The 26,152-nt window shown below is 42.0% G+C and overlaps 3 protein-coding genes across 7 annotated transcripts in view; 1 reads left to right on the top strand and 2 right to left on the bottom strand.

The window, feature by feature from the left end:
* Positions 1-2,592: 2,592 nt before the first annotated feature.
* LOC5513787 lies at positions 2,593-13,150 on the bottom strand. 4 transcript variants are annotated; one of them, XM_048721979.1, is made up of 12 exons: positions 13,036-13,150; positions 11,218-11,901; positions 10,358-10,597; positions 10,097-10,139; positions 9,928-9,980; positions 9,317-9,431; positions 8,567-8,646; positions 8,224-8,267; positions 7,497-7,807; positions 6,877-6,926; positions 4,113-6,302; positions 2,593-3,081 (listed from the first exon to the last, which is right to left on the bottom strand). In XM_048721979.1, exons 2-12 carry the CDS (start codon positions 11,890-11,892, stop codon positions 2,830-2,832), a joined length of 4,053 nt encoding a protein of 1,350 aa, XP_048577936.1. In that variant the 5' UTR covers positions 11,893-11,901; positions 13,036-13,150; the 3' UTR covers positions 2,593-2,829. The 4 variants fall into 4 exon arrangements, with proteins under 4 accessions (XP_048577936.1, XP_048577934.1, XP_048577935.1 ...); XM_048721977.1 differs by having other exon boundaries at positions 13,041-13,144; XM_048721978.1 differs by having other exon boundaries at positions 4,113-6,299; positions 13,041-13,144.
* Positions 13,151-13,385: 235 nt separating this feature from the next.
* On the top strand, positions 13,386-18,137 carry LOC116619026. Its single transcript, XM_032383318.2, has 3 exons — positions 13,386-13,590; positions 16,696-16,843; positions 17,434-18,137. Exons 1-3 carry the CDS (start codon positions 13,406-13,408, stop codon positions 17,623-17,625), a joined length of 525 nt encoding a protein of 174 aa, XP_032239209.2. The 5' UTR covers positions 13,386-13,405; the 3' UTR covers positions 17,626-18,137.
* Positions 18,138-18,776: 639 nt separating this feature from the next.
* LOC5504709 overlaps positions 18,777-26,152 on the bottom strand; it is a 63,510-nt gene continuing 56,134 nt past the window's right edge. Inside the window, exons 33-38 of one of the 2 annotated variants that reach the window (XM_048721934.1) lie at positions 25,920-26,078; positions 25,047-25,191; positions 23,529-23,686; positions 23,117-23,260; positions 21,486-21,656; positions 18,777-20,168 (exon numbers count right to left, since the gene is read on the bottom strand). In XM_048721934.1, coding sequence (XP_048577891.1) covers positions 20,151-20,168; positions 21,486-21,656; positions 23,117-23,260; positions 23,529-23,686; positions 25,047-25,191; positions 25,920-26,078 — 795 coding nt within the window. In that variant the 3' untranslated portion in view covers positions 18,777-20,150. The remainder of the gene's footprint in view (positions 20,169-21,485; positions 21,657-23,116; positions 23,261-23,528; positions 23,687-25,046; positions 25,192-25,919; positions 26,079-26,152) is intronic. The other variant, XM_048721935.1, reaches the window with a different exon arrangement.

The following is a 26,152-nucleotide window of genomic DNA, read 5'->3' as shown; positions in this document are numbered from 1 at the left end:
TTTCTGGCCCTCCAATGGTGTCAGACATTTAATGCAGTTGTTAGTGAAACAGTTTTATCGAAATTACTTTAAGCGAAAGTTTACCTCAGTTCAGTTTTGTATAAGGTGTGGCGTTGGACATTGATGGTTATCATGTGAATTCTCTGATAACTAATTCACCGACAACTTAAGTGGTTTCGCCGGAAGGCGGTTATAGACTCGGGGAAGGGGCTTTTGGTTGTTCGTTGTTTGTTGTGGGGTATAGTGTTGGGGGTTGTTGTCTGTAGTGGGGTATAGTGTTGAGGGTTGTTGTCTGTAGTGGGGTATAGTGTTGAGGGTTGTTGTCTGTAGTGGGGTATAGTGTTGAGGGTTGTTGCTTGTAGTTGGGTATAGTGTTGAGGGTTGTTGTCTGTAGTGGGGTATAGTGTTGAGGGTTGTTGCTTGTAGTTGGGTATATTGTTGGGGGTTGTTGTTTGTAGTGGGGTATAGGGTTGTTGTTTGTAGTGGGGTATAGTGTTGAGGGTTGTTGTCTGTAGTGGGGTATAGTGTTGAGGGTTGTTGTCTGTAGTGGGGTATAGTGTTGAAGGTTGTTGTTTGTAGTGGGGTATAGTGTTGAGGGTTGTTGCTTGTAGTTGGGTATAGTGTTGAGGGTTGTTGTCTGTAGTGGGGTATAGTGTTGAGGGTTGTTGTTTGTAGTGGGGTATAGGGTTGTTGTTTGTAGTGGGGTATATTGTTGGGTGTTGTTGTTTGTAGTGGGGTATAGTGTTGAGGGTTGTTGCCTGTAGTGGGGTATAGTGTTGAGGGTTGTTGTCTGTAGTGGGGTATAGTGTTGAGGGTTGTTGCTTGTAGTTGGGTATAGTGTTGAGGGTTGTTGTCTGTAGTGGGGTATAGTGTTGAGGGTTGTTGTTTGTAGTGGGGTATAGGGTTGTTGTTTGTAGTGGGGTATAGTGTTGAGGGTTGTTGTCTGTAGTGGGGTATAGTGTTGAGGGTTGTTGTCTGTAGTGGGGTATAGTGTTGAGGGTTGTTGTCTGTAGTGGGGTATAGTGTTGAGGGTTGTTGCTTGTAGTGGGGTATAGTGTTGAGGGTTGTTGTCTGTAGTTGGGTATATGTTGAGGGTTGTTGTTTGTAGTGGGTATAGTGTTGAGGGTTGTTGTTTGTAGTGGGGTATAGTGTTGAGGGTTGTTGTTTGTTGTGGGGTATAGTGTTGAGGGTTGTTGCCTGTAATGGGGTATAGTGTTGAGGGTTGTTGTCTGTAGTGGGGTATAGGGTTGTTGTTTGTAGTGGGGTATAGGGTTGTTGTTTGTAGTGGGGTATAGTGTTGAGGGTTGTTGTCTGTAGTGGGGTATAGTGTTGAGGGTTGTTGTCTGTAGTGGGGTATAGTGTTGAGGGTTGTTGTCTGTAGTGGGGTATAGTGTTGAGGGTTGTTGTCTGTAGTGGGGTATAGGGTTGTTGTTTGTAGTGGGGTATAGGGTTGTTGTCTGTAGTGGGGTATAGGGTTGAGGGTTGTTGTCTGTAGTGGGGTATAGTGTTGAGGGTTGTTGCTTGTAGTGGGGTATAGTGTTGAGGGTTGTTGCTTGTAGTGGGGTATAGTGTTGAGGGTTGTTGTCTGTAGTGGGGTATAGTGTTGAGGGTTGTTGTTTGTAGTGGGGTATAGTGTTGAGGGTTGTTGTCTGTAGTGGGGTATAGTGTTGAGGGTTGTTGCTTGTAGTGGGGTATAGTGTTGTTGTTGTTTGTAGTGGGGTATAGTGTTGAGGGTTGTTGTCTGTAGTGGGGTATACTGTTGAGGGTTGTTGTCTGTAGTGGGGTATAGTGTTGAGGGTTGTTGTTTGTAGTGGGGTATAGTGTTGAGGGTTGTTGTCTGTAGTGGGGTATAGTGTTGAGGGTTGTTGTCTGTAGTGGGGTATAGTGTTGAGGGTTGTTGCTTGTAGTGGGGTATAGTGTTGAGGGTTGTTGTCTGTAGTGGGGTACAGGGTTGAGTGTTGTTGTCTGTAGTTGGGTATATGTTGAGGGTTGTTGTCTGTAGTGGGGTATAGTGTTGAGGATTGTTGTCTGTAGTGGGGTACAGGGTTGAGGGTTGTTGTCTGTAGTTGGGTATATGTTGAGGGTTGTTGTCTGTAGTGGGGTATAAGGTTGAGGGTTGTTGTTTGTAGTGGGGTATAGGGTTGTTGTTTGTAGTGGGGTATAGGGTTGTTGTCTATAGTTGGTTATATGTTGAGGGTTGTTGTCTGTAGTGGGGTATAGTGTTGAGGGTTGTTGTCTGTAGTGGGGTATAGGGTTGAGGGTTGTTGTTTGTAGTGGGGTATAGGGTTGTTGTCTGTAGTGGGGTATAGGGTTGTTGTTTGTAGTGGGGTATAGGGTTAAAGTAGGGCTGTTGTTTAGAGTATAAAGTTGAGGCTGGGGTGTGGGGGTTGTACCCTGAGTACCAGACTCTGGTAGAGAACCTGTTTGGCTTTTAGGATAAAAAGAGGACGCACGACTTACAGTTCAACAATGGCCTGCTCGCATAGAGCACTGCCTAAAACAAACAACTCGTCCGTTACAATTCCTTTGACCGATAGCTTGAAGTCCCCTGCCGTTATATTTCCTAGAATATAGACCTATAACTCATAGCCGTTTGTATGTAATCCTTTACTGTCCTCTTGCCTTTAGAATGTAATCAATACCACCTGTAATTTATACCGTTTGTCTGCATTCCTTAGCCGTTTATTATCTTTAAAATAATTTTGTGGCACCTGTCTGAGCCCAAATCTTTCATTACTCTGATTAAAACATCAAAAAGGTATTAACTTTTAACCTTCTTCGTCTCCTAAACCCACATTACATCTTTATAAGGAATCGTTCCATAACGCCTTATAAGGTAGCGGATCTACCATTAACATGCACGAGCCCGCGATCACGTAGGGCATTTTGTTGTTGTTCTAGCAGTGTTATGATCTCGCTCATGCTCGGCCTCGCTTCAGGGCTTGTCTTCAGGCATCTCATTACCAGCTCACGCAGCACACCGTTTGTAATAAGGCTGACCTGCTCGCGGGTTTGCTGTGGTACCGGAAGTTCTCGGATTGACATTTCGCAGAGAAGTAAACCAAAGCTGTAAACGTCAACCTGCGAAACACAAGCAGACTTGAGCAACAGATGGGATGTGCAAGCATTATCTGAACAGGGCTGAATTGCTTTAGGCTCACCTTGGGGGATTTGAGTGATGCAGAAGTTTAGTGTGAACAGGGCTTAAATACTTATAAGGGCTCGCCTGGGGTGTTAAGTGTGAACATAGCTTAAATACTTATAAGGGCTCGCCTGCGGTGATTAGTGGGAAGCCGAAACCTTGTCTGAAAGGGCTGACAAGATTGCTTAAGGCTCACCTTTGGTCACTGGGGGATACGGAGGCTCTGAGCAGCGCATAAATGCAAAGGGATAACCTTGGGCAACTTGGGTAATGCGAGCATGTGAACACGGCCTTAATGCTAAAAGCTAACCTCGGGAAAATGGGATGTGGAGGCTTAGTGTAAACACGGCCTACTACTACAAACACACTTTGGGCAACTTGGGTAATGCGCAGGCTTAGTGTGAACACGGCCTACTACTAAAAACACACTTTGGGCAACTTGGGTAATGCGCAGGCTGTGTGAACAGGGCCTACTACTAAAAGCACACTTTGGGCAACTTGGGTAATGCGCAGGCTTAGTGTGAACACGGCCTACTACTATAAGCACACTTTGGGCAACTTGGGTAATGCGCAGGCTGTGTGAACAGGGCCTACTACTAAAAGCACACTTTGGGCAACTTGGGTAATGCGCAGGCTTAGTGTGAACACGGCCTACTACTAAAAGCACACTTTGGGCAACTTGGGTAATGCGCAGGCTTAGTGTGAACACGGCCTACTACTAGAACCGCACTTTGGGCAACTTGGGTAATGCGCAGGCTTAGTGTGGACAGCGCCTGTTACTAAAAACACACTTTGGGCAACTTGGGTACTGCGCAGGCTTAGTGTGAACACGGCCTACTACTAAAAACACATTTTGGGCAACTTGGGTAATGCGCAGGCTTAGTGTGAACAGGGCCTATTACTAAAAACACACTTTGGGAAACTTGGGTAATGCGCAGGCTTAATGTGGATAGGGCGTAAAAGTACTCACCTTCGGCGACTGATGTGACGTGGAGGCCTCCGGAGCAGCATAAATACCAGCGCCTGGGTTAACCGTCATGCACTGGCGCATGAAATTTGCAGCACCATAATCCGACAGCTTCGCCCGCCAGCTCGTTTGACGCTTCCATAGCAACACGTTCGAACTACTAATATCGCGATGAATGATGGGAAAAGGCTTGCTCAGGTGAAGGTAGTTGAGTGCGCGTGCGCAGTCCAGCCCTATGCTAATGATCTCCTCTTGGTGCAAGGCACGCTGGAAAAGCACCGCGCGAAGGTCCGAGTCCAAGATCTCGGTCAAAAACAAAGGTATCCCGTCATCGTTGGTCGCACCGATGAACTGCAGTAGGCAGGGATGACGACACCGTGAGGCAATGCTCATCTCGCGCTCAAATAATCTTCTGTTGTGTGGCGAGAGGATGAGCTCATGAATCTGCTTCACGGCTACCTCGGAGCCACGGAAGGTCCCGACTTTGACCGATCCCCATGCACCTGTTCCTAAAGGCGTGGCCGACACGGTCACCTCCTCGCGTGGGATAATCCAGTTGCGTGGCTCCAGGGACCTGAGGTCGTGCCGTCTCTCGTCCTGGGTTTGAGCGAGCATGGCTTGGGCTTCCCCTACACGCCGTCTGAGCTCGTCCAAGCTATCATCCTTTGCCCTTAAATCGACCTCCATACTCAGAATCCTCGACTCTTGATCGTGCAGCTGCCGATCGTAGTTCTGCCTTTCCTCGTCTCTACTGGCTTGATCATTATTCCTGCGTTCCCGTTCCTGGATTAGCTCGGCTTGTATGGCGTCTTTGGCGCGAGTCTCGCTCTCCTTCTCGAGCTGTAACCTCCTGAAGTCCTCATCTAGGCGCAACCGCGCTGCTAGCTGGTCCTGGTACCGGCGCTCACTCGCTGCTATTCTGTCCTCTCGTCCCTGGATCTGCTGGTCTTGCGTCTGCCGGAACAATCTCTGATTCTCTAGCTCATCCATATGCTGCAGACACGCACTCCGTACATTCCTCAACTCCGATTCTAGATTCCCGCGTACCCTCGCCTCCTCGCTGATCACCCTCTGCAGTTCACCCAATCGCTGGTCTTTCTCCTGGACTTGTTGATCGCGCACGCTCCGTAGCACACGCTCTTCATCAAGAGCCCTACGCGCATGCGTCAACTCGCTGTGCACCTTTCGTAACCTTGACGACGTCTCACGCTCCTGCCTCAAATCCTGCTGAAGTGATGCTACGGTATCCCTGTGTCGCTCGACCTCGCGACCAAGTAACGCGATCTCGTCACGCATTCGAGCAATCTGCTGTTCGCGATCTGCTAGTGTTGTGCTCAGGCCTTGGATGGTCTCCATGTTTCGTGTTCTCTCCGCGCGTTCCAAGGAAAGGAGCTTTTGATGCTGTTCAAGTGTGTAACGCTGTTTCTCGCTGTGTTTACCAAGCATATTGATGTGACTTTCCATCTCGCCATGATGATGAATCATGTCACGCACTTTAGAGTCCGGCTCAGGCGTCACGCATTCGGCCCTTTCGTTACGTGTCACGTCACACCCATCCATGTTAGAACCAGAGACACTAGAAGTCACGCTGCAAGAGGTGTCGCTTTCGCACGATAAAGTTGCTTGCGTTACAGTCTCTGCCTGCGTTACGTGTGATTCTGCTTCGTGATTGATAGTTGGGAATATGTCACGTACGTTACCGGAAGTAAGTCTCGAAAATAAGTCACGTTTAACCCTAGGGGAAGGGGAATCACTTCCTATTTTGGACCGAGGCGAGGAGCTTTCGCTTACTTTAGACTGACTGTCACGTGACTTAATCGGACTATCACGTGGTCTCACGGGACCGCCCCGCATTCGGGTTGATTTATTACGCAATTTCGTGGGGCTAGCTTTTAGTTTGTCAGTCGATTTAGTTGACATGTCACGCAATCTCCTAGGGCTGTCACGCAATGTATCAGCATTGTCACGGTGCATGGAAGCGGTAGACTCTTTTAGGCTAGTAGAGGGGTGTGTACGCACGGACGACTCAGGGTGTGGCGCTTGGCAAGGGGTATCTTGTGACCTATCGGTCGTGTCCTTTCGGGAATCGCTCGACACCTGGTCCTCTAGCTCAGGTAAGACTTCAGGATCCTCGGATTGAGCTTTTAAAGGTTCTTGTTGAACATCTTTTTCGCTGGACCCAGAGCTCGGCTTCTGGAAGTAAGCAAATACAGTTAACACCCGCGTAAGGAAACCTAGAATTTTCGAGATCATGCTGATTAGTTTCTTATAAATTTGGGTAACTTTTGTCAAATCAGGCTGTTTAGGTTCTTTTAAAATTGTTTTTTGTTATTTCATTCATATAACACCCAACAACCTTTTATGCATCAAACGTTTACGAAAAGTATCTTTTTCCTCTTTTATCAACCATAAATCAGAAACATTTTAGTAATCTTCAAATAAGAATTTATTCTTTCCTGCCAGGCTGATAATGTTCTTATAATCATAATCATCGCCATCATCGCCTCGGCCGAGATGTCTCGCACAACAGTTTGCCATCCGTTCGGCCATGGCAGTTGGTAGGTTCTTATAAATAGGTGCTTTAAATGCTAAATTTCAGTCCGTAGATTTTTAATCTCTAGGTTCTCATACGCAGGTGTTTATTGTAGATCAAACAAGTTAACCATATCCTTTTTCATATTTTAGCATTTCCTTGTAGAGGCAAATCAAGTCTATTTGACAGTTGGGTAGAGAAAAAGGGGATGTAGATAATAAACTTTATGCCTACCGAGGGAGAGGAGCTACTCTTCTCGTACAACTTCCTCCGAGCACTGGACTCTGCGGATAAAGACTAACGAAATTAATAACTATAGCAAGGAAAAGCCAATTTCTTGTGGGATACGCAAAGGCTAGACACTATATTCACTTAAGGGTGGTGTTACACGGAATAAGATGCAACAAAAAGTTTTCGCGAAACATTGTATCGTGGAATGTTTATGACCGTGTAACATGTCGCGCAACAAACCTTTCCGCGTATCATTTCACACGGCAACATGTTCGGGGTTTTGGAACCCACTTCAAAAACATGAAACACAAAATGACGAATACCTCGAAAGTTATTCCATGTAACATTTGCTTGGCAACATGTCAGAATGGATACGATACAATGAGGCGCCTTGTATGCTTTCGGCTAGACCTCGTTGTATCTTTGCTATCGCAATTCAGCATTCAGGCTAGAAGGAGGGGTGATTAGATTCCAAAATGTATTCATTCATTGATTGTTTCATTATATCAACGCTTGACCGAAAGAGTAGCCATGTTTAATGTAAGATTTTTCAGGCTAGCTTCCGTCAAAGTGGGTTTTTGTATACAACAACTGATTTTGGAGCTACAAACAAAGGCGCTTACTTTTAGGGGTCAGTATCTTTCTGCCATTACAACTTCCGGCTACTGGTGACGAAGCACTTCCGGCTACTTGTGACGATACACTTCCGGCTATTGGTGACGATGTACTTCCGGTTACTGGTGACGATGTACTTCCGGCTACCGGTGACGATGCGCTTCCGGTTGGTGGTGACAATGCACTTCCTGTAACTGCCGATGAATCTTGTGTTGATGAATCAGCAGCTTCAGTTTGATTGGTTCCCGAGGGCTCTGGTTCACTTCCGAGTGGCGCCACTGCCGGCTCCACTTTTAGCTCCTCCTTCAGCTCACTAGAGCTAAACAAAACCAGAGAAAACCCGAGAGTATAAAGAGCAAACACAGAAACAAAAGTGCACAGAGAGCAAACACAGTGAAAACAAATTTTCAACAGTGAAAACAAATTTTCATCAGCAAAAACTGATGTAAACATAGCAAACACAAGTGTATCGAAGTGTAACAGCAAGAAAAGAAACACACGCACACTCGCCGGTTGTGAGTGTGTTTATTTATTTGCAAGCACAACTTTTCCCCAAAGTGGTATCCCCAGATTCTTCATGGCAGACTCACTGCCACAATGGCAGCAATTTGTCGAATTCCTGTTTTTGGTGTATTCCACTGACATATAACATATAGCAAAACAGGCATATAGCACAAATGGAAAAAAGTTGGCGTAAATGGGCGGGATTCTTTTGCCAATGAGGACGTACAGTACCTCATCTCACGCCAGGAGAGTTTGTCAGACATTCTTCTCTGGAACTGTGCCAAGATAAACAAAATTAGCAAAATTATTTCTTAGAGACAATAGTAGAAAAAAAATAGGAAGCCTACACCTATTTCGAAAAAGTTGGTCATTGCAAATGGTAATTGCCAAATGGCATTTCTAGTACTGAGAAATTTCATTGGAATCGTCGTATTTCCACTAATAAGGGTAATTATGTCGAATAAACCATGCAATTCTTACTTAACCACAAGAAGCTGTTGGTCTTCACCATTTGCAGACGTTTTTTTTTAAACAAAGATGTGAAGACATAGGGAAGTTGTTATATGATACATACCAGTTCTATGAGGTCTGTCTTCACATCTCGTGGAAGGTAGTTGCAATTAATGTTGAGAATGATGCGACGTTTCTTAGGTTCTATAGAATAAAGTAACAGTAAATGTGAAACAACTGAACAGCAAAAAACACATATTAAAGAGCTAGCGCAAGAAATGTAAACAGGGTTGAATTTAAGAAAATCTCTTATGAGAATAAAGGAGATTTTCAAAGTTTGAAGCACATTTGCTTTTACAAACTAGTAACCCAATGCACTTTTGCCAGCACCAAGATCTAAGAGAGATTGTTTTTTTTTGTTAAATTTGAAACTTGTTCTTTTTATGTTACTGGCACATCTATATTGAGTCAATTAGGTCTGATCCATATGTCTTTGGGTTGTTGAATAGCTGCCAGATATCTGATTCCATCAAATTGACTGATCCAGAATTTCCAGAAGGGGTGGAGAGGGGTTTGGGAGGGGGAGGGTGGAGGGGCACTGTCGCAAAGGACAAATTTAGTTCATCATGGTGCATGACTGTGTGAGTTGGTGAAAGCATGACCCTAATTCATATGAAAACCTTTTGTTGAACAGAATCAAATAACATGTTGGTTTTAATTTGTGAGACTGTTAAGACTATTATGCTTAACTCAAGGCCTGAATCAACATTGAACCTAATATATTTGGGTCTGCACAGATACCTCAACCTCCCATCAAAGTTTTACACATTACCCTCCTTTCAAGACCGGGTACATCATGCAACAAAATAAAGACCTTCGTTTTTATGGTCCAGTATAACTCCCTTGTCTTTCAGTTTGTTTGTTATCTCCTTAGCTCCACACTTGCAAAATGTGAACACTAGAACAGGATTCGGTGACTGAAATGTGACCTGTAAAAGAAAAAAAAACGTTAAATTAGGCTACTAATATTGTTTCCACTCATTTTTGTTAATATAAACTAAATCGTTTTATACACACAGCCTCTAGCAAGATGATTTGAATACAATGCTTTTCATCCAGCAAAGCTTAAGATATGTTTTCTTGACAAAAAATACATGACCTATTTAAGAATTCTCTTTCATTTTCCTGATACCCTTAGAGTACACAGGCTCACTTGTGGCAATTTTACTGATTACAGCTCTTTGGTAATCGATTGGTCCAAGTGGTATGATGGACTATGTGCTATTCCCAGGAGAGGAATGGATTTGAATTCTCAGTGGTCGCGCAACAACAAAGTCAGCCATAACAGTGGATGGTTATTTTAAGTTGTTTTTTTGCAAATAGACCATTGTATCTTTTAAATATAATAACAAAATGCGGCTGATTGACATTCTTTGTGTCTATTAGCCACATCCCAATGTTCTCTGAATGCTAGCATGTCCTCACCAAACACTCGGTAAAATCTTTAAGTGGAATCCTTAAAACTGAAGATTTGTCTCCTACAGACAAAAAATACAGCCATTCCATTAGATACGACGACAACAACAAAGACATTGCAGGGGATATAATGGCAAACAGTATTTGCAGATTAAATACTTAAGGAGTGTATACTTACCCTCTTTAAATTCAAGTTCCAAGAAAATCTTCTCAGCATAAATCTGAACAATAAATAAGAAGTTAGAAAACTACCAAGCTAGAGTTTTTTTACCATCATAAAACAGATTATTATTCCCTTTCCCCTTTCAGCATTGGCTCACAAGAGTGCAGTATACACAACAAATGTGCTTTCAACCTCTTTATTTAAATACATAAAAAGGTACTTTAAATAATGTAAGATTCAGTGAGCAAGACAGAAAAAAAAGGCCATGTTAAGTACCTTAACAGGTGCTACAGCTTTAGCTTTGATGCCTCCAATAACGACCTTCCCCACATGAAGCACGATATAAATTGCCTTCTTCTTCCCAGTGGATTTCTTAGGACTTTGAATCATATCAGGGGTGACTGTCTGGGGAGGTTTAGATGAGCTTGTGCTTGAGGGTTTCTCTAGTGCTTTGCTGGAAGTTTGTGGTGTATTTGGAGGAGTGCTCTTTTCTTTTGAACTCTCTGATATAGGAAGCTAAGAAAAGAAAAAGAGAGTAAAAAGCTAAAGCCAGTACCATATTTACTGGCGTATAATGCACACTTTTTTACTCCAATGACCTCGAAAAATGGGGTGTGCAGTATACAGGGAATCATTTGTTCTCAGTATGATAAAAAGTGGAAATCAATAAGAAAACGCAGCGATCCCATTGTCGGTGAGAAACAAAATCGCATACTTAAATAACGTAGTTAAAGAAGGTATTCCAAACAAAGAATATCTTTAATTTCCTCATTATGTGTTTTGTAAGAAATAAGCCCAAAAACTTGCCAGAAAACAGCAATTATTTTAGGTTTGTACCTGACGGATCAAGATTCTAAAAAAAAAGTGTGGACAAGAAAATAGGCACGAAAAAGGGCAGATAATTCAAAAATGCCTATCCAATCCACCTCCCTTGATAGTGATGTTATTAAACTGTAAGTTAGGTATTGGCCTTAAAGAGATGAAAGACAGTGAGATTGGAAATAAATCTTAAAAAGAGAGACAATAAAACTAGTTCTGATATCTTTTCACATGATCAATTAAAAATTTTAAACAAAAGGCACCAAGGCACACAAGGCACCAAAGAATCATTCATAATTTTCAGCTATGTAAATTACCTTTGGATGAACACTTGGTTGATTGCTATTATCCATCGAATCAGGGGTGTTATTAGCAGTGATTGGCGGTCTATCTATTACCAGTCTAGCAGATCTGATAGGAGCTGCTGTAGGTTGGCGGGATGTGCTGGTTTCTGTTTGTGTGTTCATGTGTCCATGTGATGTATGATTGTTTGTGCGTCCATGTGATACATGAGCGCCTGTGTGTCCATGGGGCGCATGATTGTCTGTCTGTCCATGAGATATATGAGTGTCCATTTCATCCTGACAATCAACCTCCATGGCTTCTTCTGTGTCCAAGTCCCTATGGCTTAAGTTCTGCGTACCAAATGCATTACTTCCAAATGCCACAGATGTTGAGCCAAAGGCTCCATTCTCAACCCTCATCCGCTCTGCACTGAAATTCATACTGGGAACAGAATTAAAATGGGTAATGCCAACAGGGGATTTATTGGATGATGATGAAAAGACTGACTGTGTATTGTTAAGTACTGGGTTTTGCATAGACCATGTGACAGTACTTGGACAGGCAGAGAAAGGCAAGGTGTCGGTGGTTTTTGAGCGCTGTCGCCTGGATACATTTTGGAGAAGTCTGCCAGATCGTGTCTGTAGTCCATTTCGGCTGGAAACTCTGACTTCTGATCGATGTAACTTAGAAGGTGAGAAATGCTCCATGATATCTACCTAGGAATAAACAGAGTGAAATATAAACAATCATGTAATAAATAGAAATATAATGAAATGGACTTCTTTTTCTAGACTAACAATTTGTCCTTTTGGGGCATACAGTACAACACCCCACACACCCCAGGCTGTTATTGAGTGCATTTCACAGGTTGTCTGGGTTCTTATATAGGAATTGCAATGTTAAATTGCCTAACAATTCAGGTCCGTACCCGGGGGAAGGCAGGGGGTGTCCACTTTCGGTTCTCAATAGACGTGCTACAGTTGTAGGCAAAACTATAAAGCATAAGCTAGGTCACTCTGGTATATCATCAATCCATGAGTCAGACTAAAGCCTAAGCTAGGTCACTCTGGTATATCATCAATCCATGAGTCAGACTTTTTTGTAGCTAAATCCAACAATAAACGTCCCTTGGAAATACAAAAAATACAAAAAATCCCTTTTTGTTATTTCAGGGGTGGTCAGATTTTTATCAGAAAACTCCATACATACAGTATACTCAACTTATCTATTTTTTTTTTTACTGTTTATTTATTGTTGTTGTGAACTAGCTTGACTTCTGGTTGATCAATATAGAGCTTAAACTATTGTTAGAAACACAGATATTTTTAACAAAAATATAAATAAATTGCATATTATTTTCTTTTTAAATCATATTCCAGGAAATATTATTAAAAAAAAAGCAAATATCGATGTTAATAAAAGGATCTAATTAGTGAACAAGGCGATTGGGCCACTTCTTGTAATGTAACTAAGCACTTGAACAAATAGAATTGTATTTGTTAGTGTAATTCAAACGAACTTCAAGAGGCACCGCAATGTTATTAACATAACTTCACTCCATAACATGGAAACAACATAATTGTTTCATCTTCGATGACTTTTCATGTCTGAGAACCAAATGTTTCCACATTCATAAGTTCAGCACGATAAGTACTCAATTAAAATAAACATCGAGGCTTGTTATTGTTATTTTTCTGTGGCCTAACTGCACAAGTGGCCACGTATTTTCGTTTCACAACAAACTGATCCTAATAAGGTAGCTTCTAAATAACGACTTATTTTTCCCCTTTCTACATCATCCAGCACGGATTCGGGGCATGTATATAAATCCTTATATTCCACATCTATACCTTACATTCCTGTTCATCGTGTAGCGTTAGATAGGGGATGATAGGGAGGGATTTTGAAGCAACCTTCTCGGGTACATTTCACATTTTTTTACTCGTTTGTTTACATCAATTGCGCATCGTCACTGCGCATATATTCATCAAAACCCGCTGACATAAACATAACATAAAAAGGTCGCATAAAAAGTGAGTATAAAAATATTAATTAAGTTTTTAAATTTTAAGAAATAGTGTCATTATTCTGTTCTTTTCATTTTATTCTTATCGTGAAAAAAGAACTATATGAAAACAACCAAAAGAGTGGCTACAATAAACACAGGGATCCCGATGTCGATTATCTACATCTCTCAAGTGTTTATGGGTAATATCCAAGATGGCCGCCGTGTCGTTCAGGGCGTTTCGATGTAATGGCGGGTTTAGAGTCGCGCGTGTTCAAGGATTGTCGCGATACTATGCCACGGAGAGTTCAGGGATGGTACAGAAGCTGAAAAGATTTGTGATGGGTGAGGGTGCACCTTCGGACGTAACTCTGCAGACGGAAAAAGAGGCTAGAGAAAGGTAAGCTTATCAACGATCAATTTACCAGCAAATCAATCAAGCCACCAACAAGAGGCACCAGCATCAGTTGTTATTAGAACTGCTTTGTCTAGTTACCCTCAAGACGAAATCTTGGCAAAATATTCCATAGCACTCTCATTGGTGGTATAGCAAAGTAAAAAACAATAATTATTAAAATAGGTCATTCTAGCTCTAAGCATGTGCGCGCACTCGACATGTAAACCCACCTCAAGTACCATTATACCCATCGTTTGGTGCAAGCTTAAAAAGGTGTTTGCTTCATTTTGGTAGTTGAGGTAGGTTTCCATTGTATTAAAGCCGCATTGTCACCAGTTTACTTCCGGTCGATTACGTAGAAATCTCCGATGATTTTTAGCGGAAAACGCGAAAAATATTTCAAAATATTGACAGCATTGTGTCTATTGGAAGTTTCTTTGAGGATGTGATCGATAATTTAGAGCGGATGGCCTGTTAAATATCTCGGATTCTAATAGATTCTTTTGTCTTTTAACGGTTGAGGTTTCCGTCGGACCTCCGGAAGTAAACTGGTGACAATGCTGCTTTAAGTGCAAGCCTATAGCTGGAATGGCCTATTGACACAGAGAGCAGCAGCAGCAAACAAATCAATAAGTAAGTAAACATACCTGTCAACCTTAGAATATCTCAAGCCTTGAGAATTTTTTGGGGGTGGGGTGAGTTTATTGATTTTTTTAGGGAAGGGGTGGGGTATACCCTCAAAGGGCCCCCCAAGCTATAGCAGTTAAATGGCTTTCCTGCTATTATTGAGCCAATTAGCAGACGTTTGCAGTTAACATGCATGTTCGATAAGTGGCGCTACAAAAAATAGAAAAATAGGCAAAATGTCAATTTTCTATTAGGATTTTCTATTAAGGTAATGACGGAGGTTATTGTTATGGCTGGAAATCACCTGAAAGTAGATCCAAAATATTCGTCGTTGCTGATTTTCAAGAAATTCCGCCTTTTTGTTATGCTTGAAAAAGCGAATTTAAAATCGGGTCTTTCCCTCCAATTCATTAAAGGCGAGTTTCAAAACATTGAGCAAAGCACAACAGGGATTGGGAGTAACACCTAGTTCACACTTATGTCCAGGAAACATCAAATTACTTCAAGCTCAAATGCAAATTTTCATCACTTGCCTCTCCGATCAAGTTTCACTCGAGCTTCTACAAGTATTGCACTCAAACCAAAGAAGGATTTTCACTTTTTTATGGGTTCATTTGAAGCATTTCACAGACCTTTCAACTTCACCACTCTCTGAAATAAATCCAATAAATGATGGAAACCCGCATCTTCCCACTAGGAAGCTCAGAGGACAATACTTCCAAGCGAAGGTCGCTTTTCAGTTTGCCTGGTTCTAAGCCAAATCGTAATCCAGCCAAAACACCACGAACTGACAAAGCCGATTGCACAACCGCAATTCTATGTTTTGTTGCTTTGAGCTGTCCGTTTGTTTTTTATGACAGTAATAAGAGGTCTTGTGTCACTCGATACATGTCTCATGCTGCGAACTAAGCAAACCATCAATTTGCACCTCAAGTCAGTTTCCGGCCAAAAAAAGCATGCCGTAGCTCGTGACCATATGAGGTTTATAGGCCCATATAGAGCCAAAAATAAGGCTTATTACCGTTTCAGTTTCACAGGCTCACGGACATGCTGACATAACAGACTACGAACCAAGACGCAATTCTCGAAAGATTTCAGCGAAAAACCCCGCTTTAATCGCCTGAAGAAGCATCACAACACATTTGTAGCAAAGTTTTCCTGAAAGTTTTCCTGAAGTTTTAAAGGAAATTGGCTTTTTGTGTCGAAGATATCACAGCTCAATTTGGTAAACAATTTCCAGGAAATTGCCTCTGGTAGTACCTTAAGGATTTTTTTTTAAGCGATAGAAGTCGCTAAAAGCGGGAGATTTGGTGTTCCGCACGGGAGAGCTGGAGAATAGGTCCAAAATCTTGAGACTCCCGCGGTAGAGTTCACAGGAATGAGTACTGTAAATGTTGCTGTGTTTGCACCTAGCTGCCTTTAAAGCAAATTTCCATTTTGTGTCGAAGATATCACAGCTAAAACTTGGTAAACAATTTCCAGGAAATAGCCTCTGGTAGTACCTTAAGGATTTTTTTAAGCGATAAAAGTCGCTAAAAGCAGGAGATTTGGTGTTCCGCACGGGAGAGCTGGAGAAGAGGTCCAAAATCTTGAGACTCCCACGGGAGAGTTCACAGGAATGAGTAAATGTCGCAGTGTTTGCACCTAGCTGCCTTAACAGCAAATTTCCATGCCACTCACTTAGATTCAAATAAATTACAGAAAATTGGGGAGAAAAGTTTGGTTGACTACATGCTTTTCCCAAACGAGTTAAGGATCTTTGATCTGTTGAGCTCGTGCAACAACAAATTTAGCCTCCCCTTGCTCCTCAAGCTCTTTTTAGGAAAAAATCCTTGTGCATAGACAACTCAGGATGGTACCGAGAGGGCAAGGGGAGTGGGAAAGACTCTTTCATACTCCTTTCATGACGCCTGAAAACAGTGCAGTAGCAGGAATGAATTTGAGTGCAGGGGGGTCGCATTGGGAGCACCTCATTGAATATATGACACCCAGCTACAATATGGAATTCAAAATTTCAAAAAAAAAATATTGGGGATGTGGAGCATCAGGATAATCAGGCCATAAATCTAGCATCAATGGACATTGGCCATTGTCTTCCTTTATTTCAATTTTGCCGATAGAATGTCAGTAAAGCAAGTTTGAAGCCCCCTACAGATTGTGTGTTTTGCAGTATATAGACTCGGAAGAAGACTCGGTTTCCCATACATTCCTTTTTATAACCACTGACAGTACTGTATAACCACCACTGACAGTAGCCTTTGGCTGCCTGTGATTCAACACCAGGATATTCAGCTAAATCACATTAAATTACATCAATTTATGTCGACGTTTATCAATGGGAAAAATTACATAATATCATTACAGGTAAAAAAAGAGTGTGAGGCTTTCTGCATAATTTTCTGTAATTTATCGAAACTTAAAAGTTTATTGAGGTTTCTTCCTGTACTCTTGTACTCCTAAAATTTTTGCTATTTCCTGTAGGTACTATGAGAGAGCAGACAGTGTTGTAGAGCCAGCTATTTACCATATGGACGTAGAGTCTATTAAATTGAACATTGATGATATTGTAAGCAAATCATTGCCTAAAGATGGGTGCGACATCAAGTCAGATTTAAGCCTCAAGTTTAAGGTAAAGTATTCAAGATGTTTTTTTTTTATGTGTATGAAACTTTCCTCCCATCTTTTTTGAAGACATTTCTTCTCCGCCTTACTAAATCTACAGTCAAACCAGGTCAAGTGTGCCCACCAAAAGGCGATTAATAAGTTCACTATTCAAAATTTTATTTGATTATTTGGTTTTCTAATTTTTAAAGTAAAGCTTGATAATTTTGATTAAACTTTCATTGTTTTAAGTGTAAATAGAGGGGTATTTACCCCATAATGGATTCACACAAACCTTTTGTAACCTCTTGACTTGGATAAGAAACAGTAGTTCGAATTTTGGACTATTCATCAAGTTCATACATCACACAATGAACAGAAAGAAAAATGAGTATATTCTAAAATCTGAAAACTCATTTCCAGAATAAAAACTTCTCAGCAAATAATCCAATGAAAATTTTAAATAATGATTTTAATAATCTGCCTGTTCCTGCCCCCTCAAGAAACTGTTGACAAGAGGAAAAAATCCCTGCTGTTACCTGTGAAGAAACATTAACATTGAACCAACGTTGTGAAAATTTATGTTTATTAATTAAGTGCCATTTTTACATTTCTCAGGTTTTAGAGGAATGTTACAAAGTATTTGGTCTACGCATTCCTAACCCTAATCTTGGAAAGGTCACTAATGTGGGTGACATCTTCAACTACTACAGCTCATTCAAAAAGCCCAGTGAAAGGACATTCCCCTCCATAGATCCACAAGATCTCCCTCCTAACCTCACAATAGGAGGCAAGCTGCCTCGCAAATAGTCCCTCAGAGCCACACCCTCTTAATCTGAACAGGGGTGGTTAAAAAACTTGCCAATATAGCTACAGTTTTAACCTCCTAACAAGTGCGGCATTTGTCTGGAACCCAGTAGTAAGGGTATACAGGACGTGAGGGTAGACAGGGATATCGAATTTATGAAATCATATTCCAGGAATGACCTTAACACTTATAGTTTTACAAAGAAGATAAAAGATCATGCATTATTTTTGTGTGGAAATTGATCAGGAGATACTGTAAGGCCATAAAAATTTCCCTGAGTATGCTGTTAACATTATTGTAAAGGAGAGTGGGATAGGGAAGTGTTTTTCACCATTGCTTATAATTCATCACCAATTCTTCTGAATCAGGTACACAAATTTTGTTACAAATGTATAGAAGAATTCATTACTTTAAAAAAAAAGCGATCATGCTGCCGTACATAAGGGAATGACTAATTCAAGTAAATACAGTAACTGAGAAACTTTCAACAAACTAATAAAGTTAAATACAGTCATTCAGTTGTCAATGGTCATTTTATACTTTCCTTAATAGGTGTTGTTTTGTTGTATTTTCAAATGTAAACAATAACAGAGTAGCTTATCAGATGAAAGCACTTGCACAACCCCCTCTTCGTAATATTAATAATAATATAGTTAATTAAGTTTAATGGGAAAGATATGGTAGGGTCATATGTCATGTCTACGTCATCTCTTTCCGTCTCGCCACCTCACGCTTCACGTCTTGTACATTGATCCTACCCACCCTTCCCAAGCAGTTGTATTGTGTCCAAATATACAATATTAAATTGCTCTGAAGTGGTCCAAACCTAGCGTGTTATGCTCATGATTATTAAAAAGATTGTACATTAATTCCCTTTTTTCACTGCATGGTGTACACACTCTATTCTAACATTTGCAACTGAGCTCAGACCATCTCTTTTTTTTAGTGAATCAGCCCTGAGGTAGAGCCATTACATTCTTCAAACAAAAGTTTATTGATAGAGACAGCACAAAATCATTCCTAGCCACAAGACCCCTAATAGTCTAGCATGCTGGTGATTGATGGTGTCTCCAGCCATCATAGCTGCCCCGAGGGGCTTAAAATCATGGGGGCTGCTATTACTTAAGACTGTTTTAACAACCGTTTTTTTTTCTTGATGAAAACATCCGTTGCAGCCTGCATGTAGGCTTCTTCAGGGCGTAGCCAGGGGGGTGGCCAAGGGGGCCTGGGCCCCCCTTCTAGCAGCCAAAAATACAGTGAATGTATGGGGCATTATCTAAGACACAGGTGAAAATGCCTTGAAAGGGTCTTTGGGCCCCCTCCTGTTGAAAATTCTGGCTACGTCGCTGTTCTCATAGTTCCACTAACTAACCTCTGCTTCATCATAGCAAACACTTGCCTATAAGAACCTTGATATTAAGAACCTACAGGCTGAAATTTGGCATTTAAACCATCCCTTGAACCTGGTGGGGAAAATTGGTTCTTGAAAGACTACTCAAATGTTGATTTTTGAAATTCTGTATATAGAAGAAACCTATGAAATATTGCACATGAAGACAATTTAAAACATGATTAAGGGTTCATAATTGTTTGGCGCATTACAACATGGGCTTACATGTTGTGCTCAGCAATGATTGGCATGTCAGCAAGCATTCTGACTAGTGACTGTTACTGTTTGGATAACCTATTCAACCTGATCTTGAAAACTCTAGGTTCTTATACGCGAGTGTTTTATTGAGTGTAGAATAAAAGTGTGCAGTATTTTCGTCACTGTGAGAATAAAAAGAAAACTTTAAAAAATGATTCAAGGCCAGGGCTCAAGGTCCCTGGGGGGGGGGGTACTCCCTTGTACTGGCTATACAGGGACGTGCCGTTGGACGGGGTATGGGTTTTGACCTCTCTGTCATAAACAGGGATACATTTCAGGCTTCTCTGTCCTGAACAGGGTATATATTTCAGGCCTCAGGGTACATAATGTTCAGCAAGGCTCTCCTAAACAGGGTAGCGATTTGCTTGTCTTGCTAAAACTCGTAACCGCTGATCCCGCTGCCGATCTGATTGCCTTGCTTGCTCTCACGTGCTAACTGGGTGCTTCCTTCTGCGATCGATTTTGCGATAAAAGTCTTCATTTTTCTAGACTTAGTAATTGGAGTATAATACTTGATGAAACGTATTCTGTGTTTTTACCCAAAAAAGAAGGTATAAATCAATTAAGTGTGTCATTTTTATTTGTCGTAAAATTGAGGGTGTTGTCCTAAACAGGGTCATAAAATCAAGGGTGTTGTCCTAAACAGGGTATGGTTTTTCAGTATTTTTGTCCTAAACAGGGTCAGGTTTCAAAACCCCCATCGGCACCCCTATACCCAAACACTGGCTGAGTACCCCCACCCCCCCTTCGGGTCAAGGTCATACAAGCATCATATTCAAAGGTTAACTAAATCATTCCTATGCCTTCTGGATCAGTGGTTCTTGATGACATTATTGTACCATGTGTCAGTTGGTGAAAGCTGCCAGTTTTTTTTCGTGTTCAAGGGAGTTTTTTAGACTGAAAATAAAGCAAAGATAAATGAGCATATTATTTAGTCACCTCTTTAACAAGGAAATGGGACATTTCCAAAAGAACAAACCAAACTTCTACATGCCATCATGTCCCTTACTGTCACATGTCCCTTACTGTCACATGACCCTTACTGTCACATGTCCCTTACTGTCACATGTCCCTTACCGTCACATGTCCCTTACCGTCACATGACCCTTACTGTCACATGTCCCTTACTGTCACATGTCCCTTACCGTCACATGTCCCTTACTGTCACATGTCCCTTACTGTCACATGTCCCTTACTGTCACATGCCCCTTACCGTCACATGTCCCTTACTGTCACTTGCCCCTTACCGTCACATGTCCCTTACTGTCACATGTCCCTTACCGTCACATGTCCCTTACCGTCACATGTCCCTTACTGTCACATGTCCCTTACTGTCACATGTCCCTTACTGTCACATGTCCCTTACCATCACATGTCCCTTACCGTCACATGTCCCTTACTGTCACATGTCCCTTACCGTCACATGTCCCTTACCGTCACATGTCCCTTACCGTCACATGTCCCTTACTGTCACATGTCCCTTACTGTCACATGTCCCTTACCGTCACATGTCCCTTACCGTCACATGTCCCTTACCGTCACATGTCCCTTACTGTCACATGTCCCTTACTGTCACATGTCCCTTACTGTCACATGTCCCTTACTGTCACATGTCCCTTACTGTCACATGTCCCTTACTGTCACATGTCCCTTACTGTCACATGTCCCTTACTGTCACATGTCCCTTACTGTCACATGTTCCGTACTGTCACATGACCCTTACTGTCACATGTCCCTTACTGTCACATGTCCCTTACCGTCACATGTCCCTTACTGTCACATGTCCCTTACTGTCACATGTCCCTTACTGTCACATGCCCCTTACCGTCACATGTCCCTTACTGTCACATGTCCCTTACCGTCACATGTCCCTTACCGTCACATGTCCCTTACCGTCACATGTCCCTTACTGTCACATGTCCCTTACCGTCACATGTCCCTTACCGTCATATGTCCCTTACTGTCACATGTCCCTTACTGTCACATGTCCCTTACTGTCACATGTCCCTTACCGTCTAGTTTCCCTTACTGTCACATGTCCCTAACCGTCACATGTCCCTTACTGTCACATGTCCCTCACCGTCACGTGTCCCATACTGCACATATCCCATATCGTCACTTGTCCCATATCGTCACTTGTTCCATACCGTCACGTGTCCCATACCGTCACGCGTCCCTCACCATCACATGTCCCTTGCGGCATGTGTCCCTTACCATCACTTTTTCCTCCGTCACTTGTCTCTTGCCGTCACAGCCATAAAGCTCCATCATGATATTTAAGTCATACAACCACGCCTTCGGTCTCAAGCGCACATAGCGGGCTGTTATATTCTGATCCAAATCATTCCTGACTGTCTCCATGCGATGGCGATGCCCCTTTAGTATCTACAAATAGATTATTTGGTTTAACTAAGCAATATGACCATCATCATAACGCTAGATATATTTAGGCACTCCCTAAAGCGAAGCCCCACAATAATTAATGTTCATATCTACAGTATAAGTACAACTCTGTACTTTGTTAGATATCCAAGTGCTGTTATAACATTTGTGAAACTTCCACATGAGCGCCATACTATCTATAATAAGATAGTATTTATCTATCTATAACTAGGGAAAAGCAAAAGCCGCTGACCTTACAATTATGGCCATTTGACAAAATGTTAGGAGTTTCTATTGTACATAAGTTAGTTATTGTCAGTAGATGCAATCTTTAGAGCAGTTGTACTAAATTCTATTGTAAGGGCCACCTGTAAACGTTTCGGCCGAGCGTCTCTCGAGTTCATTTATTATCCCGAGAGGGGAGGGGGGGGGGGGGGCTGGGGAGGAGTATTTTGATTAAAGTAAGGGATAAAATTTCCCATGCCCACCTACGCTTCCCCCATATTTTCGGTGCCCCACCCTCTCCCCCCAAAAAAAAACGAAGAAAGAAGGAGCAATGGAAGGAACGGCAATGACAATGTCTAAGGAACGCAATCAAGAGATTAGCTGCAAGCTAAACAGAAAGTGAAGGGGAAGGAAATGGCTGAAAACATTAATTCAGAAAAAAGAAAGGCACCCAATTTCTCAAAGATGCGACTAACTCCAGGTTGCAACCTGATAAGGTAAAAAAGGAGCAAAAAGGCTTTTCGATCTTCTCCTTGCAAGAAATGCGCAGCACGAGAAAAGAGAAAAGAGCGAGAAAGACAGCGAATCAGATATGAGAGAGGATTTTGATGACGGAGAATAAGCCCTTTAGAGCATTAAAACGTTTTGTTCAAAATTAAGATATGGAACATTAGCACTTTATAATATTATGTAGCGGAAACCATAAAAAATGTATTTAGGGTGTATACATGTTTGCGTTGCATAGATAAAACGTGGCATACAAGTTAAACCAAAAAGTCTGATTTGACACTTTATCAAATTTTATAGTAGGGACAACACCCAAAGAAATCAGTGACCCCTTTTTAAAAATCCAAACTCTTTCGACGTCCCCCTTTAGACCTCGGAAATTTCTCGAGGCCCCCGCCATCCACAGTAACCTCACCCCCCCCCCCCCCCCCCCCCCCTCGGGATAATAAACTTCCGTAAGTGACAATTCGAACTTATTTCAATAGCTGACTTTATGTTCATGTAGTATATAGTTTTTCACAATAGCTAAGAAGGCGATCCACTTTGATGTCACTCTAAAGCTGTGACAGATGCAGAATTGAAAACACAGTTGTGACTCGTAAATGAAAGGTACGTGTGACTGAAAACAAGTGTAACAAGACGCCATCGCAAGCATGGAAAAACCATGGCATGGCACTAAAGCGACTTAGCTAAAACCAAAAGGCAAACGCCTGCAAGCTCACTACCCTTACCACGTCCCCTGTAGTGTTCTTGTGCATGGTCCAGGCTCTGCCGTCCTGGCTGTACTCAAGAGCGTATTCAGTTAACTCAAAGAGTCTGTCTCTATAAGGAGAAGTTGCAACTCCCGTTATTACCTTTTCTTTCCCCAAATCAACCTTAAACAAGAGAAAACGTTAATGAGTGGTATGGCAACCAGCAATAGAATTTAAATAAAATAGAATAGCAAATAAAAAACAAACGTGCTGGTTTATACACCTTTTTTGTACTTCTTCTAAGCGGATTGATAATCAAAAATAAGGCAAAATTTTAACTCCCAAATAAAAACACTGCGGAAAAAATTCAACCCCTAAATTAACGTCCCTCCCTCCTCTGTGATATTGATAGAGTACCCCTTCCCTCCCGGGATGTAGATGGTACTTGCACCTGTAAGTAGTCCTCGAAATTCTTGTTTATCGGCACATATCCATACTGATGGCCTAGGCGACCGTAATGTGGAAGGTGGTAAGGGCTGGCAACACCGGAAGAAGTAAAGGCTTCATCAGGAACCCTGAAATCCTCCAACCCTAAAGCATCGCCACACGCTAGAAATTGTGGAACAAATGGATACGAGTTTGTCACATTTGACCCGAACCATCCTTTTAATAACTACCCCGGTAGAGCATTCGCTCCCCTACCCTCTAGGTACCTTTTAATAACTACCCCGATAGAGCATTCCCTCCCCTCCCCTCTAGGTACCCTTTAATAACTACCCCGATGGAGAATTCCCTCCCCTCCACTCTAGGTACCTTCTAAATGCCTACCCCGATAGAGCATTCCCTCCCCTCCCCTCTAGGTACCTTCTAATGCCTACCCCGATGGAGAATTCCCTCCCCTCCCCTCTAGGTACCTTTTAATGCCTACCCCGATAGAGCATTCCCTCCCCTCCCCTCTAGGTACCTTTTAATGCCTACCCCGATTGAGCATTCCCTCCCCTCCAGGTACCTTCTAAGGAAGCGGTCATTAATTAATGGGGGAGGCGGGCTACGTTTATTTGGGCGCGGATTTAGGAGGGGGGTCACATTTTCTTGGGCTGTCATTAAAGGGGGGGTCACATTTTCTTGGACTGTCATTAAAGGGGGGTCACATTTTCTTAAACTGTCATTAAAGGGGGGGTCACATTTTTTTGGGCTGTCATTAAAGGGGGGTCACATTTTTTTGGGCGTCGAATTTAAGTCTGGTTTTAATTTAATACTGAGCAAGAGAGTCATTGTTGAAAAGAAAATTGTATTTAGTTCACAATGTTTCCTACTATTGTATATCTAGTTCCACATTGTTCAGGTACCAATCTTTTCTTTATATAAATGAATTTTGAGTAACCCTCTTATGGTTGACAGACAAAGCTGCCCGTTCAAATCAATTGAACAAAACCTGGACTCAAATGTCTTAAAATTGTCGACGACGTAGTCCTTTTCTAGCGACACCAGTATTTGCTGTTTATCTCTGTGCCACTCTTAAACTAGCGAAAGTGAAGGTTCATACTTTAATTAAATAGGACAAATTGCCATGCTAGCTGATCTATATTTTAGTAAAGGTTATATTCAGCTACACTTGGAAGGCTAAGTTCAAACGTCGTATTATCCATGAGCCGTATTCAATGCAAATGCGTGCAAATGGATCAAGTAGATTGTTTCATCTTCATTTGCAAGCATTTGCATTGAATACGGCTCATGGATATTTCGACGTTTGAACTTAACCTTAGTATGTATATCAAGTCTCTGTGGTTTTATTGAATATAACAATGTGGGGGAGGGGGTTGCAAATCTTTGGGCATCCGGCTAGGGGGGGGGGGGGGGGGGGGTCACGATTTTTTGGGCTTGGATTTGAGGGGGGGGAATATTTGAGCCCAGGGTTTTGCAAAATTGCCGCCCCCCAGTAATTAATGACCGCTCCCTAAATGCCTACCTCGACATCCATAAAGCTCAATTCTCATGCATACGTGTGTCTCCCAGCTTAACGCCACAATGCGTATGAACCGCGTATAAACAGCAGGCGTGAAGTTCACCTTGGAGGTGTCGTACTTGGACGAGGGGCCAGGGAACTCCTTTGCCTGCGTACAAACACGAGTTGAAAATAGATAATCATAATCGTGTCTATATGTTAACAGAAATACGATGAATACGGTCGACATTTATTGCTCCTTCTGTTTTCTGGGACATTAAAAACCCTTATAGATTACATCTTGCCTGCGTACAAGCACGAGTTGAAAATAGGTAATCGTAATTATGTCTATATGTTAACAGAAATACGATGAATACGGTCGACATTTATTGCTCCTTCTGTTTTCTGGGACATTAAAAACCCTTATAGAAGGCCCGTTCCGTTTCTTGTCCACATAACTAGTCACCAGAAAAATGTAATAGATTTAAAAAGTATTCAACGCAAAGTGTAGAAACGCAAAATCTATTCTCTAATATTAGTAAATCCTTCAGCTAGTAGTTAACTAGTCATTAAATGAAGTTAGTTATAACATTTTACATTATCATGTGCGTTGTGAAGTTAGTGAAAAGGTTATTAAATTTTGCTTTGGTATTAATTACATCTCGCGAAAAGATTACATCTTGCATTGAAAGTTATTACATTTTGCGAAAGTGGTTATTTTTTGCATTTTACGACTAACACACTGTTGTGGTACGATCAATAAAAGTGCCTACGAGCCGCCATCTTTAAACGTACAAAAGCCCACTGGCCTTGGGGGTAGACACAGGGAACCCAACATCTACTTACACACACGACCCCTTCTGAAAACAAAATACAATATGCAAATGTTGAAATTACCGTGGATTCTCCATTTTCTTTGTGCTCATTCCAGGTAATACCATCTGAGCTATGGACTATCTTGAAGAGCTTCACCCAAGCTTCTACGAATCCCTGCGTGTCCTTTAACTTGGCCTGTAAGGCCACACCTGTGACTCGGTAAAGGACTCCCAGGTCGACCTAAGTTAAAAAAAAAATTAATTTGCGCTGGTCCATCGCAAAGGGAAGTGCCCCTACCCCCCCGTGGGGGGGGG

This window comes from Nematostella vectensis, chromosome 14 (genome assembly GCF_932526225.1).
Source record: "Nematostella vectensis chromosome 14, jaNemVect1.1, whole genome shotgun sequence".
NCBI classification, from domain to species: domain Eukaryota; kingdom Metazoa; phylum Cnidaria; class Anthozoa; order Actiniaria; family Edwardsiidae; genus Nematostella; species Nematostella vectensis.
Note: the sequence above shows the minus strand (reverse complement) of the source record. Positions and strands in the feature narration are given on the sequence as shown.

What these genes read in the sequence shown, in the direction of transcription:
- LOC116619026 (XM_032383318.2), top strand. Translation starts at nt 13,406, where the DNA reads ATGGCCGCCGTGTCGTTCAGGGCGTTTCGATGTAATGGCGGGTTTAGA. An exon ending in GAAAAAGAGGCTAGAGAAAG is followed by an intron (nt 13,591 to 16,695) that starts GTAAGCTTATCA and finishes TATTTCCTGTAG; the next exon opens with GTACTATGAGAGAGCAGACA. An exon ending in ATTTAAGCCTCAAGTTTAAG is followed by an intron (nt 16,844 to 17,433) that starts GTAAAGTATTCA and finishes TACATTTCTCAG; the next exon opens with GTTTTAGAGGAATGTTACAA.
- LOC5513787 (XM_048721977.1), bottom strand. An exon ending in AGAGTAGCTCCTCTCCCTCG is followed by an intron (nt 6,303 to 6,876) that starts GTAGGCATAAAG and finishes GCTTACTTCCAG; the next exon opens with AAGCCGAGCTCTGGGTCCAG. An exon ending in CGTCACATCAGTCGCCGAAG is followed by an intron (nt 3,082 to 4,112) that starts GTGAGTACTTTT and finishes TGTGTTTCGCAG; the next exon opens with GTTGACGTTTACAGCTTTGG.